The 19525-nt window shown below is 41.3% G+C and overlaps 1 protein-coding gene across 1 annotated transcript in view; it reads right to left on the bottom strand.

Moving 5' to 3' along the window:
* Nucleotides 1–19525, bottom strand: part of PRDM15 (PR/SET domain 15) — a 124910-nt gene that overhangs the window by 81828 nt on the left and 23557 nt on the right. Inside the window, 1 exon segment of the mRNA XM_007947282.2 lies at nucleotides 15347–15448. Coding sequence (XP_007945473.2) covers nucleotides 15347–15448 — 102 coding nt within the window.

Here is a 19525-nt window from a genome sequence, read left to right as displayed (position 1 = left end):
CATGAGTATTTTCTGTGAGTTCTGTGTGGTCATTGCAGCAAATTATCAAACCCAGCAGAGAGGTAGTAAGTGTTGTGGGAGGGACTGCTGGTGTCAAAGTAGAAACATTGGAGGGTGGCGGTATGTCTGGCCTCACAGGAAAAAGCCTTGGGCATACTGATGGTGATTCTGTCTCACCCTTCTGAGGTTGGAGGAGGTCAGAGGATGCCGCCTCTATGTCCTTTATGCACTCCATTTCTTTTTTAATACACTGCTGGACTTAAAGAAAACAAGATCCCTTCATGCCAGATATACAGAGGAAACTTAAAAACAGAGAGTAAAAACATGGGCTGATACCGAGTCACCCAGGGATTAGGGTCTGGGGTTCTCATATACATGCAGGTCTGGGAGACATGGCCTTGGGTCTGCTCCAAAAAACCAAAAATCCAAACTTATTGCTGTTGAGTCGGATGCAACTCATAGTTACCCCTCCTTGGGTTTCCAAGGCAGTTATCACTACGGAAGTAGATTGCCCAACCTTCCTTCCGAGGAGTGCCTGATGGGTTTGAACCACCAGCCTTCTGGTTAGCACTCAAGTGCCTTAGGCGCTATGCCACCAGAGCTCCTTGGGTCTGCTCAGGGGTCTATAAGCTGAGCTGCTCATATAAAGCCAGACCTCTGGAAAGACTCCTCTAGGATCCATTGACCCAGGAAAGCAATAAGAAAGCTGGTCTCTGCTCATACAACATGAAGGGAGGATGGAAGGATCAAATGAGACCCATGACAAAGTGAAGCCCCAAACCAGAGCTACATGTGGGTATAGAATGCAAATTCTATCACCCAAGCCAGGGGGAAAAAAAAATTTCTAGACAAAGTTGGTCTTAGACCTATGAAACCCCAGGGGGCCTAGCAGAAGTAAAATAAACACACTCTATACCAACACTTCCACAATCCAAGGAGTAAAATCCACAAAAGGACCACAGAGAAGAATCCTACAAAAGCTTTCACCAGAAAAACAAAACAACAACAAAAGCAAGTCAACAAACCAAAACTGAACAAGAAAATAATTCACTATTAGGGTGTCAGTAGACACACAAAAAAACAGGAAGATTGGTATTTTAAGATAATGGAGCAAGCTGGGAGTAAAAGATGTTTGGAAGTAACGTAAGGGGAAAATATGTTTAAATGAATAAAGAAGGATTAAAAACCATAAGGAAGACAAAGATATAAAGAAAAAAAATAGATATAGAAAATAAACAAGTAAAACTTCCATAAATTGAAAAATATTGACACTGAAATAAAAAAGACAATACAGATTAAAAAGAAAATCAGACACAAATGAAGAAGGAATTAATGGACCAAAAGAGAGAGCTAAAAAAATTCAGAATGTAGCACACAGAGGAGCTAGAAAAACACAAGAAGGAGGCAAAGTGACACGAAGTGCAATATGAGGTCTAAACCATGTGCAGAACCTTCAGAAGGGGAGAATAGGGAATGAAGAGAAAGCAATGGGAAAGATAATGGCAGAACATGATCCAGAAGGGATGAAAAATATGAGTTTTCAGATCCAAGATTCATAGTAAGTCCCAAGGAAAATAAATACAAGTGAAGATACAAATGACGACCCTGTAATAAACTGTCGAACTTCAATGACAAAGATTTCAAATGCAACCAAGACAATATATAGATCCTAACCCCTGTTACCTATGAACATGACTTTGTTTGGAAATAAGGTCTTTGAAGATGTTATCAGTTAAGTCAAAATGAGTTCATGCCAGAGTAGTACTGGTCTGTTGAATGGTGCCTTATAAAAAGAAAAGTGACAAAAGACAGACAGAAGGATAGCCATATGAAAATGCATTTACAAGCCAGGTATGCCTGGGGCTTTCAGAAGTCAGGAGAGAGGAGAAAGCACTTCCCCTAGAGCTTTTGGAGAGAAAAGAGGGCCCTGCTTATACTTTGTATTTGAACTTCTGGCCTCCAGAATTGTAAGAGAAAAAATTTATGTACTTATACATCGCCCAGTTTGTGGGACTTTATTATGGCAGTCCTAGAAAATTAATACACCTACAAAGGAACAACTGAGAACAGACCTCTTGACAGTAATAATGGGAATCATAAGGTAGTGCAATAATATCTTCAACACGCAGAAAGAAAATAAAAGTAAGCCAAAAATGAAATATACAGTAAAAATATTTTTCATTAAAAAAGCCTAAATTAAGACATTTTGAGATACACAGTGAATAGTTTGCCACTAACAGGTCTGGCCAAGAGAAAATTCTGAAAGGCAATGGGTAAGTTATTTTAGACTGAAGTTAGAAATATATAACAAAAGATGACTAGGAATAAAAACCCCATATATGGAAATTACAAAACACTGCTTAAGTAATTCTAAATTCAAAACAGGCCTAGCAATCTGCTTCTAAAAGGTCACAGCTTTGAAAACCCTATGGAGCAGTTTAACTCTGCACACACAGGGTCACCATGGGTCAGAATTGACTTGACAGCAACTAACAAACAGCAACAACAAAATTCAAAACAGAAAAAAACAATGCAAATTAAAAATATTTAGAACTGAAAAAATAGGAAGGGGTGGGCCACATATCAAAATATATATATTCTCTACTTGCTAGATGCACTATTTTTTATCGCCCATTGAATCAAGTATGTTAATTGCATTCTTCAAGTCTTCCATTGCCTTACGATCTTTTTGTCTGCTTAATTTCTGAGTGTCCAAATAAATGACTTAAAATCTCCCACTATGAAGGTATATTTTTTCTATTTCTCTTTGTACTCTGCCAATTAATGCTTTATATATTTTGATGCTATGTCTTTTTGTGTATATGAATTTAAACATAATGTATCTATTAGTGAATTTCTAACTAACAATTTTATGTTACTGTTATTTCATTTTATATACCATATACAACATATAATATTATATCACTATTGTTAGGTGCCATCAAGTCAGTTTTGATTTATAGTGACCCCGTGTACAACAGAATGAAACACTGCCTGGTCCTGTGCCATCTTCACAATCATTGCTATGCCTAAGCCTGTCTTTGAAGCCAGAATGTCAATCCATCTCGTTGAGGGTCTTCATCTTTTTCTTTGACCACCTACTTTCCCAAATGTGATGTCCTCCTCCAGGGACTGGTCCCTCCCTATAAAATGTCCAAAGTACAAGAGGCAAAATCTAGCCATCCTTGCTTCTCAGGGGCAATCCAGCTGTACATCTTCTCTGACAGATTTTTTCTTTCTTCTATGCAGTCCCTGGTATATTCAATATTCTGCAACAGCACAGTTCAAATGCATCAATTTTTTATCGGTCTTCCTTATTTATTGTTCAAGCTTTCACAGGCATACGAAATGACAATAAATAAGCTTGTTAGTTATAAATTCACTAATCTGGCAGTTTTGCAACCAATTTTTAATTGTTGTTGTTGTTATGTGCCATCGAGTCAGACCTGACTCATAGCGACCCTTCCTTGGGTTTCCGAGGCAGTATCACTACGGAAGTAGATTGCCCCATCTTCCTTCCAAGGAGTAGCTGGTAGGTTTGAACCGCCAGCCTTCTGGTTAGCAGTCAAGTGCTTTAGCTACTATGCTACCAGAGCTCCTGTTGTTGTTTTTAGGTACCAGCAAGTCATCTCCAACTCATTGCAACCTTATGTACAATAGAAATAAACACAGCCCGGTCCTGTGCCAGCCTCACGATCCTTGCTATACCCAAGCCCATCATTACAGCTACTGTGTCAATCCATCTCATTGACAGCCTTTGCCTTTTTCATTGACTCTCCACTTTACCAAGCATGATATCCTTCTCCAGGGAATGGTCCCTTCTGATAACATGACCAAAGTAGGTGAGACAAAGTCTGGCCATTCTCACTTCCAAGGAGCATTCCGGCTACACTTTTTCCAGGACAGATCTGTTAGTTCTTCTGGCAGTCCATGGTACTTGCAGTATTCTTTGCCCACACCACAACTCTTCTTCGGTATTCTTTATTCATTGTCCAGCTTTCACAGGCATATGAGGTGATTGAAAATACCATGGCTTGGGTTAGGCACACCTTAGTCTTCAAGGAGACATCTTTGCTCTTTGGCACTTTAAAGAGGTCTTTTGTAGATTTGCCCAGTGCAATACGTCATCTGATTTTTTTTACTGCTATTTCCGTTGGTGTTGACAGTGGAACCAAGTAATATGAAATCTTAGACAACTTCAATCTTTTCACCATTTATTGTGATACTGCTTATTGGTCCAGTTGTGAGGATTTTCATTTTATTTATGTTGAGATGTAATTCATACTGCAGACTGGTGTCTTTAACCATTATCAATAAGTGCTTCAAGTCATCTTCACTTTCAGCAAGTAAGGTTGTGTCGTCTGCATATCACAGGTTGTTAATGAGTCTTCCTCCAATCCTGATGCCACACTCTTCTTCAGTCCAGCTTCTCAGATGATTTGCTCAGCATACCAATTTTTACTTGCATTGTGATATTAATGATATTGTCTGATAATTTCCACATTCTCTTGGATCACCTTTCTTTGGAATGGGCACAAATATAGATCTCTTCTAATCAGTTGGCCAGGTAGCTATCTTCCAAATTTCTTGGCATAAACAAGTGAGTACCTTCGGTGCTGCATCCATTTGTTGAAACGTCTCAGTGGGTATTCTATCAATTCCTAGACCTTGTTTTTTTTTTTTTTTTTCTGCCAGTTTCTTCACTGCAGCTTGGACTTCTGCTTCAATACCATCGATTCTTAATCATATGCAACCTTCTGAAATGGTTCAATGTCAACCAACTTTTTTTGGTACAATAACTTTACCTTCTTTTGATGCGTCCTGCATCTTCAATATTTTTGCACATAGAATCCTTCAATATTGCAACTTGAGGCTTGGAATTTTTATGCAGTTTTTTCAGCTTGAGAAATGCCAAGCATGTTCCTTCCCTCTGATTTTCTAACTCCAGATATTTGCACATTTCATTGTAATACTTACTTTGCCCTCTTGAGCTGCCCTCTGACACCTTCCATTCAGCTCTTTTACTTCATCATTTCTTCCACTCGTTTTAACTACTTTCCATTCAAGAACAAGTTTCAGAGTCTCTTCTGACATACATTTTCTTTCTTTCTTGTCTTTTAAATGACCTTTTGCTTTCTTCATGTGTGATGTTCTTGATGTCAAACCCATAATCTGTCTGGTCTTCAGTCATTGGTGTTCACTATGTCAACTCTATTCTTCAGATGGTCTCTAATCTCAGTTGGGATATATTCAAGGTCGTATTTTGGTTCTTGTGGACTTAATTTTCCTCAGTTTCAAATTAAACTTGCGTATGAGCAATTGATGGTCTAATCCATCAGTCTAATCTTGTTCTGACTGATAATATTTAGTTTTCCACAGATGCAGTCAATTTGATTCCTGTGTACTCCATCTAGCAAAGTCCACATATATAGTTGCCATTTATGTTGTTGAAAAAAGGTATTTGCAATGAATTATTTGTTGGTCTTGAAAATTCTATTATGCGATCTCCAACATCATTTCTATCACTAAGGCTGTATTTTCCAACTACTGATGTGTCTTCTTTGTTTCTAACTTTCACACTCCAATAATTAGAAATTATCAATGCATCTTGACTGCATATTTGGCCAATTTCAGACTGCAGAGATTGGTAAAAGTCTTCAATTTCTTCATCTTTGGCTTTAGTGATTGATGCATAAATTTAAACAATACTCATGTTAAGTGGTCCTTCTGGTAGATGTATGCATATTATCCTATCACTGACAGCATTTTAGTTCAGGATAGATCTTGAACATGTTCTTTTTGATGATGAATGTGACACCATTCCTCTTCAATTTGTCATTCCTGGCATACTAGACCATATGACTGTCTGATTCAGAGTGGCCAATACTAGCCCATTTCTGCTCACTAATGCCTAACATATCAATCCATTTTCCTAGATTCGTACTTTGTGCATTCTGTGTTCCAGTTATTAATGGATATTTGCAGCTGTTTCTTCTCATTTTGAGTTGTGCCATATCAGCAAATGAAGGTCCCAAAAGGTCTACTCCATCCACATCATTCAGGTAACCTCTACTTTGAGAACGTAGCTAATCTCCAGTTTTATTTTGAGAGTTTTCCAACCCAAGGAGCTCATCTTCTAGCACTGTATCTGACAATGTTTCATTGCTATTCAAAAGGTTTTCAGAGGGTAATTTTTTTCAGAGGTGGAGCACCTTTCCTTTTTCCTAGTCTATCTTAGTCTGGATAGACTAATGGAGAGAAGATTGAGGTTGTCAAAGAATTCATGTTGCTTGGTTCTACAATCGATGACTATGGAAGCAGCAGTCAGGACATTAGACAACGTGTAGCACTGGGAAAGTCAACCGCGAAGGAACTGTTTCAAGTGCTGGGGAGCAAGGATGTCTCCTTGAAGACTAAGGTGCGCCTGACAAAAGCCTTATTTCCAATCGCCTCATATGCATGTGAGAGCTGGACAATGAATAAGAAAGACCGAAGAAGAGTTGATGCTTTTGAGTTGTGGTGCTGGCGAAGAATGGGGAAAGTACCATGGGCTGTTAAAAGAACTAACAGATCTGTCCTAGAGGAAGTGCACCTGAAATGCTCCTTGGAAGCGAGAATGGCCAGACTTCGCCTCACCTATTTTGGTCATGTTGTCAGAAGGGACCATTCCCTGGAGAAGGATGTCATGCTTGGTAGGGTGGAGGGTTGACAAAAGAGGAGGAGGCCTTCAATGAAATGGATTGACACAGTGGCTATGATGATGGGCTCAAGTATAGCAGGGATTGTGGAGCTGGCGCAGGATAGGGTAGTGTTTCGTTCTGCTGTGCATGGGGTTGCTATGAGTCGGAAACGATTCGATGGCACCTAACAACAAGAACATCTTAGTCTGGAAGCTCCACTGAAACCCATTCACCATGAACGACCCTGCTTGTATTTGAAACAGTGGTGACATAGCTTCCAGCATCAAAGCAACATGCAAGCCATCGCAGTATGACTAACGGACACACTAGTGGTGGAAAATATTATATATCCATTAATTATTTAACAAGGAAGACAAGGACTTAGCTTTCTTTATACACCACAACCCACTACCAAATACTTGTCCTTCTCTCCAATCCCCCTAGTATATTTATATCACAATTCTGGTGGAACTCCATAATCAGTATTTACATGGTTATGTCCACAGAAATTTATTCACAGATGAGTTATATATGTGTTATCATTAATTTTTTATAAGAACTTTTTGTTTTCTCTGGAGTACATTATTGCCTTATTTTTTTCTCATTTGCTTACTTTTCTTTACCTATGTATAAATCACTAATTTATCTCTAAACTCTCTGCAACTCTTTTCTCCACAGATACATCAATTTGCTTTTCTTCTTTTCCTTTTTTTATTTTTTAAAGCCATTCTTCCTGATGCCCTTGATCCTGCTCCAATCTGAAACAGTTATCCTATAGAACTAAAACAAACACAGTGCTGTCAAGTCAGATCTGACTCCTAACGACCCTTCCTTGGGTTTCTGAGGCAGTATTGGCAGAGTTATTGTCCTGGAATCTCCTTCACCAGCATTCTGGGCATTCCTTTCACTCCTTTCCTGCAATGGATCCCCTCTTTCTGCAGCCTTTGTGCAGTGGACTTTTGCCATATTTTCTGGCAGTCCAGCACTGTAAAACATCCCACTGATGTTTCTGCTAATTTCTCATTGTCTGAGAGCTACCTCCCCAAGAAAACTTCTTTCCCAACTTCTCCTGCCCTGAGTGTAGGAAGGCATGTGACCTAGTGCAAAAAGGGCATGGGGTGGTGTCCTCTAAACTCTAACTTCAAGAGAGGGAGAAAGAATCAAGAATATCAATGGCCCAAGGCTGGTTTCTATGAGACATAAGTCAGACATGCCACCACCCTCCAACCTTTTTATCAATTCTGATACTAACCATCCCTCTCACAACACCCTCTTCTCTGCTGGTTTGATAATTCATTTGTAATTGTCACCAGAGCTCAGAGGCAATACTTACAATTATCTTTTTTAGGGAAGTAACAATTACAATTCAGGATCAGAAACAAGTCAGGATACAGTTCTTCAATCAGGACAGCTTCTTCTCAGCCATGCCATAGGCATGCTTCTCTTTGGCCGTGGCCTCTGTCCTGCTCAGGCAAGTGTTACAAAGCTCTTTTAGCTCTGCCATTGGATGTAGAGGGTAGCCCACTCCCTGAGTAATCCTCCTGCCTGAAGGTAGTTGGCTTTCTTGCTCTGTAGGCTGAGAAGCCTGCCACTCTACCTCATGCCAGGCTCTTGGTTCTGCTGCTTCTGCTGCTGCCATCTTTCTGCTGTTTTCTCTGCTGAGTGTTACAGCTAGCTCACTCTCTGTCTCCTGGGTTAAGGAAGTCCAGCCCAGGAATCTCGAGTCCAAAGATATGCTCCACTTCTGGTTCCTTCTTCTTGATGGAAGTGAGATCCCCCTTTCCACCTCTGGGATGGCTCATTTTAAGTCTAGTGATTGGCAAAACTGATCAATCCCCACATTAAGGTTCCATACACCTTATTTGTACAGTTCCACCCCCACAGGATACCATGTACCTTATTTACATTATCAACAAGCTATCCAATCCCCTTGGTGGGCCACAAGTGCCTCACATTTGCATAGTTCCACCTAGTCACCTGGTGGGAATCACAAAGACCATGGCTAGAAGAGCCATATTAAGTAATTCACAAGGAGTTCTGGTAGCATAGTGGCTAAGGCACTTGACTGCTAACCAGAAGGCTAGCGGTTCAAACCCACCAGCCACTCCTCAGAAGGAAGATTGGGCAATCTACTTCCGTAGTGATACTGCCTCGGAAACCCAAGGAGGGGGTCGCTATGAGTCGGGTCCGACTCAACGGCACATAACAACAACAACAACAAGTAATTCACTGCACCATACCTAGGCTCTGTGAGCAGCGTGAAGAAGCAGGGGCCTCATGGGACACATTTTATGGTAAGTCAGTGAAGGCATCTGGATTTTGGAGGCTGCATGAGTTTGGAGTCTGGAGCCAGCATCAGCAGTGTGACCTGCAATGTCTATGCCAAGTGGGTCTGACTACAACAGTCCTGCTTATAATTCCACGGCTCTCTCAACTTGATTCTCTGGCTCTTTCCGGAAATTCTGTGAGCTATTTAACACCTTTAATATGTTCCTTTTCAAGTAAAAAACCTAGAATGAGTTCTGTTGTTTTCAGTGAAAAAGTCAATGGATAAACCTATCTTCTTTCTTGATTAAAAAATAAGTAAACAAACAAAAACCCAACAGAGTCCCTCTGGTGCTAACAGTTAGTGTGCTTGAGTACTAACCAAAAAGGTAGAGGTGAAATCCACCCAGAGGTGCCTTGGAAGAAAGGCCTGGTGATCTATTTCTGAAAAATCAGAAATTGGAAATCCTATGGAACATAGTTCTACTGTGACACACAGAGTCACCATGAGTTGGATTTGACTCCATGACAACTAGTGAGTTTTCTACCTTGATTTTTTTCTCCTTGTTTCTTCAAAAACCTATTTTCCTGTAACTTCCTGAGAAAAATGATGCAGGAGGTCACATTTCTGAGAAGTCTGAAAGTATCTTTTATCTACCCTCACATCTGAACAATAACTTGGCTAGGGCAGGAATTTTCAGTTAAGGTTGAAAAAGAATTATGATATGATACCATATTGATTTGCTATGCTTCTGATGTAAACTGTGGGTTTTTAGGTTTTTGTTTTTTTTTTTCCAATCGGAAGTTTTTTTCTTCTCTTTAATCCTAATATTATTAACTTTCATGATGATATAGCTTAATGTGGGTCATTTTCATTCATCATGCTGGTCACCTGTTGGGCTCCTCCAATCTGGAAACTTAAGTCCTTTAGGCCAGGACATTTTGTTGCTTGATTATCTGTTCCTCTCCATTTTCTTCATTCTCAATGGAGCTACACATCTGTTGAGTCTCCTGGATCAATAGTTTAGTCTTATCTCTTCTCTATTATTTATAGTGTTCTCTTTTGTTACTATTCTGGAAGATTTCTTCAATGTTATCTAGTACTCATCCAATAAACTTAGTTCTGCTAGCACAGCTTTAATTTCCAGTTCTTTCCTTTTTTAAAACAGCAACTTGTTCTTATTCAAGGATGTAATATTATCTCCAACCTGAGTATTCTAGTTTTTGGGTTTTACTTTGTTTTCAGATTCTCCTCTACCTAAATTTACTCTGCTTTCTCAACACATTTTTTTCCCCACTGTTTTTTTGGTCTCCCTCAATCTCATACTAGAGAATATCTTGCAATGCTAGTGATCCTTGGCCGAATGTTCATACTGAAGGTTCCAGTGGGTGCCCAGGTACCCGACAGCATCCCTGCAGGATGATGTAAGAGCAAGTGCTCATCTTAATGAGCACTTGGACCAATGCTCCTGGACTGGTCAGTTTCTCCATAGAAATCCCACAATCCCTCAAAGGAGTATAAACCTGGCTGCCATGCTCTGTGAGGAAAACAGGAGGAGAAGGCTGAAGGGGTCCTACATTTCAGGATGAAGCCATTCCTGAGTCCCCATTGTCAGGACAGTGCCATGCCTGGTATCCCCAATCATGAGTCCCTCTATGTTAACCACAACAGTGGGTAAACCCAGTATCCGCTGGGTTGAGACATGAGATGTGGAATTGAGAGGAATAGGCCAGAGAGCCAAGAGATCTATTTTTCTCTTACACAGACTTTCAACCAACACCTTGTTTCAGCTCCATCCGGTCTGCTGCTTCTGCACTTACAATGTCTGAGCTTTCTGGCACTCTGCAGCAGAAACTGACTTGCTTCTTAAGTTCCCTCACTGCTGTTTTCAGCTTCTCTAGTCTGCTCAGTAGTTACCATATCTCCAAATCCTTTCCAACTTCCAAAACTGCCTGCTGTTCTATGCTTCTCCATTCTTATTACTGTCATTTTAGTGGATCTGCTATTGTTGTTTTAGTGGAATTCCAGAAGGGTATCAAAGTTCAAGCACATGTTTGATGCCCCATGTCCCAATCACACAGGTCCTAATGTCAGCTGACTCTTGAAGTATGATGAGGCTCACCAATGGTGGTGGTGGTGGTTGTTACATGCCATCAGGTTGGCTCCAATTTACAGCCATCCTATGTACAACAGAATGAAACACTGCTCGGTCCAGTGCCAGCCTCACAATCCTTGCTATGCTTAAGGCCACTGTTGCAGCCACTATTTCAATCCATCTTGTGTAGGGCCTTCCTTTTTCACTGACAGTCTACTTAACTAAGAATGATCCTTTTCCAGGAAATGGTCCCTTCTGACAAGATAACCAAAGTAGGTGAGATGAAGTCCGGCCACTCTTGGGTCCAAGAAGCATTCCAGCTACACTTCTTCCAGGACAGATTTGTTCCTTTTTCTGGCTGTCCATGATATTTTCAGTTTTCTTTGGCAACACCACAATTCAAAGGCATCACCTTTTCATTGGTCTTTCTTATTCATTATCCAGCTTTCATACACCTATGAGAAAACTGAAAATACCATGGCTTGGGTTAGATGCACATTAGTTTTCAAAGGGACAGCTTTGCTCCTTAATATTTTAAAGAGGCGTTTTACAACAGATTTGCCCAGTGAAATATGATATCAGATTTCCTGACTAGTGCTACCATGGGTGTTGATTGTGGATCCAAGTAAAATGAAATCTTTGACCACTTCAATCTTTTCTCCATTTATTGTGCTATTGCTTATCGGTCCAGATACGAAGATTTTTGTTTTATGTAGAGGTGTAATCCATACTGAAGACTGTAGTCTTTGATCTTCATCAGTAAGTGCTTCAAGTCTTCACTTTCAGCAAGCAAGGCTGTGTCATCTGCATACAGCAGGTTGTTAGCAAGTCTTCCTCCAATCCTAATGCCAAGTTCCTATTCATATAGTCCAACTTCTTGGATTATTTGCTCAGCATACAGATTGAATAAGTATGGTGAAAGGATACAACCCTGATGCACACCCTTCCTGATTTTAAACCATGCAGTATTCCCTTGTTCTGTTCAAATGACAACCTCTTGGGTGTTATGTACAGGTTCCTTATGAACACAATTAAATGTTTGGGAATTCCCATTCTTTGCAATGTTATCCATAATTTGTTATGATTCACACAACTGAATGCCTTTCCATAGTCAATAATACACAGGTAAATATCTTTCTTACATTGGCTTTCAGCCAAGATCCATCTGACATCACCAATGACATCCCTAGCTCCACATCCTCTTCTGAATCCAGCTTGAATTTCTCAAAGTTCCCTATCAATATATTGTTGCAACCATTTCTGAATTATCTTCAGTAAAGTTTTATTTATGTGTGATAGTAATAATATTATTCAATTAATTTCTGGATCAGCTTTCTTTGGAATGAGCACAAATATGGATCTCTTCCAGTTGGTTGGCTAGGTAGCTGTCTTCCAAATTTCTTGCCATAAACAAGTAAGTGCCTCTAGCACTGTATGCATTTGTTGAAATATCTTAACAGGTATTCTGTCAATACCTGGAGCCTGGTTTCTCATCAAATACCTCAGTGCAGTTTGGACTTCTTCCTTCAATACCATTACTTCTTGATCATATGCTTCCTCCTGATATAGCTGAATGATGACCAATTCTTTTTTGTACAGTAACTCTGTATATTCCTTCCATCTTCTTTTGTTGTGTCCTGTATGATTCAATATTTTGCCCAACAGAATCCTCTACCAAGGGGAGGAAAGGGCAAGGACAACTGTTTTTACCTTGACCAGACTTCCAGTTCACTGTGTTCCAGTGCTCTGAAGGGTGTATCTAAGTCAACCTTTACTTGCTTGAAGTTAAGCAATCTCTATGTTTAATTTCAAAAAATAAAAAGAAATAAAACAAGTACAAAATGCTTCTCATCTAGCAGAGGGCATTAGTTAATTAATTGAAAGGCTCCATAGTCAAAGCATTGGTTTGGTCTGGAAGTAAGCTGAACTCAAGAAGCACTTAAGTGGCAAATCTGATCCTGAAACTACAAAATCAAGTCTTCCCAAATCAGGCAAGTGTCTCACATGTTGCCTTATAGAAGGGCAATTTCAGACATTGCCAGATTTGGGACTTTTCCTTATATTGTTCTCATTCTAAAGGACAGATTGAATGAGAAATAAAGTGATTACATTCTTTTTTTTTTCCCATTAAAACACGGCAATGCAGATATAGCTGACTCCATTCTGTTCTCTGAAGCCTTGCTCTAAACACACATACCACTAGTTCTGGAACTGCCTCCAAGCCAGTTTTCTGGTAACACACACACACACACACACACAAACACAAGTCCTACAGGACAGTCTCCCAGCTCCTGCTTTTGCATTCTTTCTCTTTTGCTTGCATCTGCCCTCCACTCTTCTGCTCCCTGGCCATCAGTTTACAATGAGATACCCAGAAGGAGGCTGCCTGCTGGGACCTTTACACGGTGGGAAGGACAACTGCCCTGTGAGGCAGGATCAGAGTGTGGATTCTACCAGCTACCAGCTGCACAACTGTGGTTAAGTCAGCTAAAAGCTCTTGCCTCAGTTTGCTGTGGGAGTTAAGAACTATATCAAAGGGTCATTGTAAGAACTGAATGAGTTAATTGATGTATGTGCCTAGAACAGGGGCCGGCACCAAGTTAGTCTCTGTGAACATTAGACAGATTATACACGGGCTGTCAGAACTGACTGCCTCACCCGATGACTTTAAGTAGTATTCTACTGCCAAAATAAAGGAACTATTTCTTCTTCACTTTTATCTCTAGTCACCAGGGATAAAGTATTGAATATATACAGAAGGGCCATTCTTTTCTGTGGTTTACATACCACGTCTCTTGAAATGTCCTGTCCTGGGACATCCCTGCACCTAAACCCCACGTGCTTCTAGGGACATGCTTGTTCTTAGAAATACCCCACTCCTAGAAAACCTGGTGGCCAGAAAGCTATTTGTGTCCTGGTGACAAATACAAAGTGCTTCTTATCTAGCAGAGGGCAAATGATATGTCAGTAAACATACCAAGGCCAAGTCAGAGTCAGAAATTCACTGGCAACCATCCCAAAGCCGCTAAACAGTCTGCTCAGTAACTGCAACTTCCAGCCTGTGGAATGTACATGTTAACCTTACTGTTGCTAAAACCTACCTCACCTCTGAAAAATTTTTTCCAGGTTCCAGAACATTTCTGATTGCTAACCAGTGATGAGGCTTGGAGCTGAGACTTGAACCTCTTTGTATGAGTTTCCTGTGGCTGCTGTAACAAACTATCACAAACTGGGTGGCTTTCAACATTAGAAATTAATTCTCTTATAGTTCGGGAGGCCAGAGGTCAGAAATCAAGGTGTTAGCAGGGCCACATGCCTGCTGAGGTTCTAGAGAAATGCTTCTTCATCTCTCTCAGCTTCTGGTGGCTCCAGGTGTTCACTGGAGTGTGTCAGCATCACTTCAATCTCTGCCTCCATCCTCACATGGCCATCTCGCTGTGTCTGTTCTCTTCTTATAAGGAACCAGTCATTGCATTTAGAGCCTGCTCTAATCCAGCATGACCTCATCTGAAGTAATTACATCTGCAAAGACCCTATTTCCAAATAAAGTCATCGTGAGGTTCTGGGTGGACAGGGACTTTTGGGGAACACTATTTAGTCCAGTTCAGCCTCCTCAGCCACACCCTCATAACTACACTGCCTGAAAGGACATTTAGAGCTCGGGTCCCTGTTAGCACATACTACATGCTATGAAAGGACACACACTATTTAAACATGATTTCTCCCATGTTTTATTTTACATGTCAGTCATTACTACACATTAGCCTCATAACAGGCATGTAGAAACATCAACTCCACAAAAGAATTACACATAAAAGTTACCAGGGCATTGCATAACTTGATGGTTAATTTAATTATTTCCTAAAGAAAGAATTTCCTGCAGATGAAGACACCGTAGGAGGAAGAGTCAAGTACAGACACAAAGGCAGAGCTGCAAACCAGGCTGTGCTATGCTTGGCTCCTTGCCCCTGCCAGCGCTCTCTCCACACCCAGGGCCCCTGCCTAGCTAGTCAGCTCTCAGCCAGTTGTGTAATAGGGAGGCAGAAGGGCCTGGAAGCTTCTAACCTGTTCTGGTGACTATATTGTGGCAGGTGATAGGGCAGAGAGTTAGGGCAGGGCTTGAAAGAATATGGTGACCACTGATGTTGCCCCACATTCAGGGGGGACCATTAGCAATGACAGTGGAAATCAGCATGAGCTCTTTATAAAATCTTTTAAAAATCTTTTATAAAGCTTTTTTTTTTTTTATAAAAAAGCAGAGCACTTTATAAAATCTAACTTGCCAACCCAACCACACCCCGTTACCATTGAGGAGCTGCAGCTCCGGGAATGTGGCGGAACACACTTTACATGCCCACTGGCTGGGCTCTGCTTCCACGGGGGCACTGCTCTCCGGGGTGCCTGCAGCTTCAAAGACAAGGAGGAGAAAATGGTGATCACCAGCAGCTCACCTGCCCACGAAGCCCCAGCCAATGGTACTTGTCCTAGAAGGTGATTAGGAAAGCTGGCACTTATAAACACTTCCCCAGCCAAGTTGACACACAAACATAACTACCACAGGTGGCTTGTGTGTTGCTGTGATACTGGCAGCTATGCCACTGGTACTTCAAAGGCCAGTAGGGTCACCTATGATGGAGAGATTTCAGCAGAGCTTCCAGACTAAGGCAGACTAGGAAAGGAAGGCCTACCAATCTACTTTCAAAACTTAGCCAATGAGAACCTTATGGAGCACAACAGAACTGCCTGATATAGTCCTGGAAGATCAGCCCTGGGATTAGAAGGCGTTCAACATACACAATGGCCCCAACAATGGACTTGAGCATGCCAACATGGCACAGGACCAGGTAATGTGACACTCTGTTGTGATGGGGTTGCTGTGAGTCAGAGCCAACCCAATGGCAACTTACAACACAACAACAGTATGAGCACTTAAATGTTCCAGGCACTGTTCTGAGTCTGATACACATTCACTCTTCATTCTCATGACCATCCCCATTTTACAGATGAGAAAACTGAACCCAGAAAGGAATAGTCATGTATGAACTACAGCAGTCTGTCTCAATCTCTGTCCCCTGCAGCCCGTTGCAGAATTGTTGTCACCTCCTCCTTCCTATGACTTTAAGGAAAAAAAAAAAACACACACACACATATCCTAAAGAACCAAATTTAATCTCTCATTGGCTTATGCAAGTAAAAGATGAACTGCAAACAGGTAGATATACTCCTTGGAGAGATCAATCATGTGGAGGTCCCTATACCCAGCTTGGCTGTAGCTTCACCCAGTGATGTCCAGAAGTTTCTGCAAGGACAGACATGCTCTGTATCTGTGCTGTGCAGGATGGCAGCCAGGAGCCACTATGGCTAATGAGCACTTGATACAGCTGGTATGCCACAGGAACTGAGTTTTTCATTTTATTTCCTCTGGATTTGAATTTAAACAGGCACACAGGGTGGGTGGCTGCTGTCCCAAGCAGTGCCACTCCAAGACATCTTCACGGCCCTCCATCTCCACCATGCAGGGATCAGTGAAGAGAGGAGAGTGGGACACACACCTTACTCTAAAGAGGGGAATTACAGCTTCTTTTTTTTTTAAAAAAAAAAAAACCACTGTTTTTGTGAGACCAAGAAGTCAGGGTCCTTCATGAACATACCAGCAGCACTCCTGGCCTGGCCCAGATTCCCTAAACCTTGCTTAGAAAGAAGCCTTCTAGGTATCATGGCCATAGCTCAGGGTTCGTTGGGTACAAGAACCCCTCACCATCCCTTCCACTCTACCACCAAATGTTCATCACAAAAGCTCCAGATCCTCACCATACTTGGGCCACTCATACACAAAAGCAATTTAGAACTGCAAGTTCAAAAGCTCTCAAAAAGCTGGCAATACTCAAGCAAAGAAGGAAAGAAAAAAAAGGAATCACTGCTACATTGTTCTGCCTGCATCTCCTGAGGGCCTTCATAACACAGGGAAAAATAAAGGAAATATATGTTGAGGTAGTTAAGTATGTGTGTCAACTTGGCTGGGCCTGGTTGAGTGGCTGGGCAGCTGGTGGTAGTTATTCCCCATGATGAGGCTGGCAATCAACACCATGGTGGGCTCTACCACAAGCTGCTGAGTAGCTGCTTTGGGTATGTGGTCTGCTTCCCATATATAAGAAACAGCTTTGGGAACGGTCTCCAGCTTATGGCATGCTTGAACTCTATATGTAGCCAGTTGTTATTCAGCAGCCTGCCATGCTCTGCTGATATGGGGACTTTCAATGGGCTTGAATAAATGGCCTGCCGTGTTGTTTGGTAACACTGGGACTGTGCCATTTTATTTGTCAATCGTGGGCTTGTTAGCCTCAGCAGCCAGTAGCTGCCTGAGTGAAGAGATGCCTCTAGCTTCAGTGGGCCGGCAGCAAGAGGCAGAGCTGAAGCCCAAGGTCAAGGGGCTTTCACCCAGCCCCTAGAGACTGGCACTTGGAACTTGGACTTCTAGCCTCCAAAAATTGTAAGAATAAACTCCTGTTTGTTAAAGCCATTCCATGTGTGATATTTTTCTGTCAGAGTAGCATAGAGGTAACCAAACTGTATGTCCACAAGATAAGAAGAAAAAAAAGGAATATAAGCATAACATGGAATGTTTTTGCTGTATTAAAGCCAACATAAAGACTAGAGAGAGAGCTGGGCTGGAGCCCTGTGCAAAGCAGGCTCTTATGTGATGTCGGACCCTGACCAGGTAGGTCCCTTTTGTACTCGCTGAACAGTGTGCTGGTTGAAGAACTAAAAAGAGATTGAGACTGGGGAGGGGATAAAGGGGAACAAATGGGAAAAAGAGCCACATTCCCATTTCTCACTCATCTTCCCAAACATGCAAGATTTTAGAGGGCAAAACACACTTGGCTAGAGTCTGAGGAGCAGGAGGTAAGCTGGGTAGCTTGGAAAAGATGTGATTTCTTCTATTCTGAAGATCTGTCTATAGCAGTAATGCTTCCCCCAGCCCCCATGGATGCCAATTCAAACCAGTCAGAAAAAGAAACTGGTTCTCTTCCACTTGTTAGTCATGACCTCCGAACTCTCATCAAGAAGCAGTATTTTCCAAACATTATTTTTAAAACATAAGAATTTAAAAAAAAAAAAAAAAAAGTTAGCCAACAGTTGTTAATCAAAATTGCCAATTACTTAAATAACCAACAAACCAGAAGTTTAAGCAAAATGACTAAGGTGCACCTGATCCAAGCCATGGTCTTTTCAATCACCTCACACACACACAAAAGCAGGACAATGAAAAAGGAAGGCAGAATTGATGTATTTGAATTGTAATGTTGCAGAAGAATACTGATTATACTATGGACTGCCAGAAGAATGGGAACTCTGGGGGTGTAGTGCCTAAGGCATTCTGCTAACCAGAAGGCTGATGGTTCAAACCCATCAGCCACTTCTTGGAAGGAAGACTGGGCAATCTACTTCCGTAGTGATACTGCCTCAGAAACCCAAGGAGGGTCATTATGAGTCGAGTCTGACTCAACGGCAATGAGTGAGCCAGAAGAATGAGCAAATCAGTCTCAGAAGAAATACAACTGGAATGCTTCTTGAAAGTGAGGATGGCAAGACTCTGTCTTGCTTACTTTAGACACATCATCAGAAAGATCAAGCTCTAGTCAAGGACACCATGTGTGGTGAAGTAGAGGGTCAGTGAAAATAAGGGAAACCCTCGATGAGATGACTGACACAACAGCTGTAACAATGGGCTCAAGCATATCAAAGATTATTAAGATGGTACAGGACCAGGCAAAGTTTCATTCTATTATACACGGGGTTGCCATGTATCCAAGCTCAATAGATGGGCAACTAACAATAACACATAAAATGTAACACCTCACAGCCATAAACAATGTCATGAAGACAGCAGTGATAGGAATAATTCTTCAAAGAGGATGATAAGTATAAAATGTGCATACAAAGAAAAGCAAGCAATAAAAAACACTTAGAGTAAGACTTCAACTATGTAAAAATTCAATTTTCAAAAGACCTGAAAAGAAACAGCAAAACTCTAGGGACAAAATAGACCAAGGACATTAATAGACACTTCACCAAAGAGGACATTCAGGTGGCCAACCAATACATGAAAAGATGCTTGCGATCACTAGCCACTTTTTAATTTTTTTTTTTAATTTGCAGAGATGCAAACTAAAACTACGAGATACCATCTTACCCCTGCAAAAATGGCAGTGACTGAGTAGTGACTGGGATCTTAAAAGCTTGTAAGCAGCCATGTAGATGCAACAGTGGGTCTCTCCTTGTCCAGAGCAAAGAATGAAGAAAACCAAAGACACATGGAAACAATTAGTCCAAGGGACTGGTACACCATGCAGTCTTTAGCCTATATGACTATGACACCAGAAGAACTAGATGGTGCTGGGCTACCACTGTGAACCACTTGGAGGGGGATCTATGTAGGAGATCCTGGATAGACCGGGAGAACAATGTGGAACAAAACTCAAA

Source organism: Orycteropus afer, unplaced genomic scaffold, assembly GCF_000298275.1.
Source record: "Orycteropus afer afer isolate SDZICR_OR568_19922 unplaced genomic scaffold, OryAfe1.0 scaffold00179, whole genome shotgun sequence".
Taxonomy (NCBI): domain Eukaryota; kingdom Metazoa; phylum Chordata; class Mammalia; order Tubulidentata; family Orycteropodidae; genus Orycteropus; species Orycteropus afer.
Note: the sequence above shows the minus strand (reverse complement) of the source record. Positions and strands in the feature narration are given on the sequence as shown.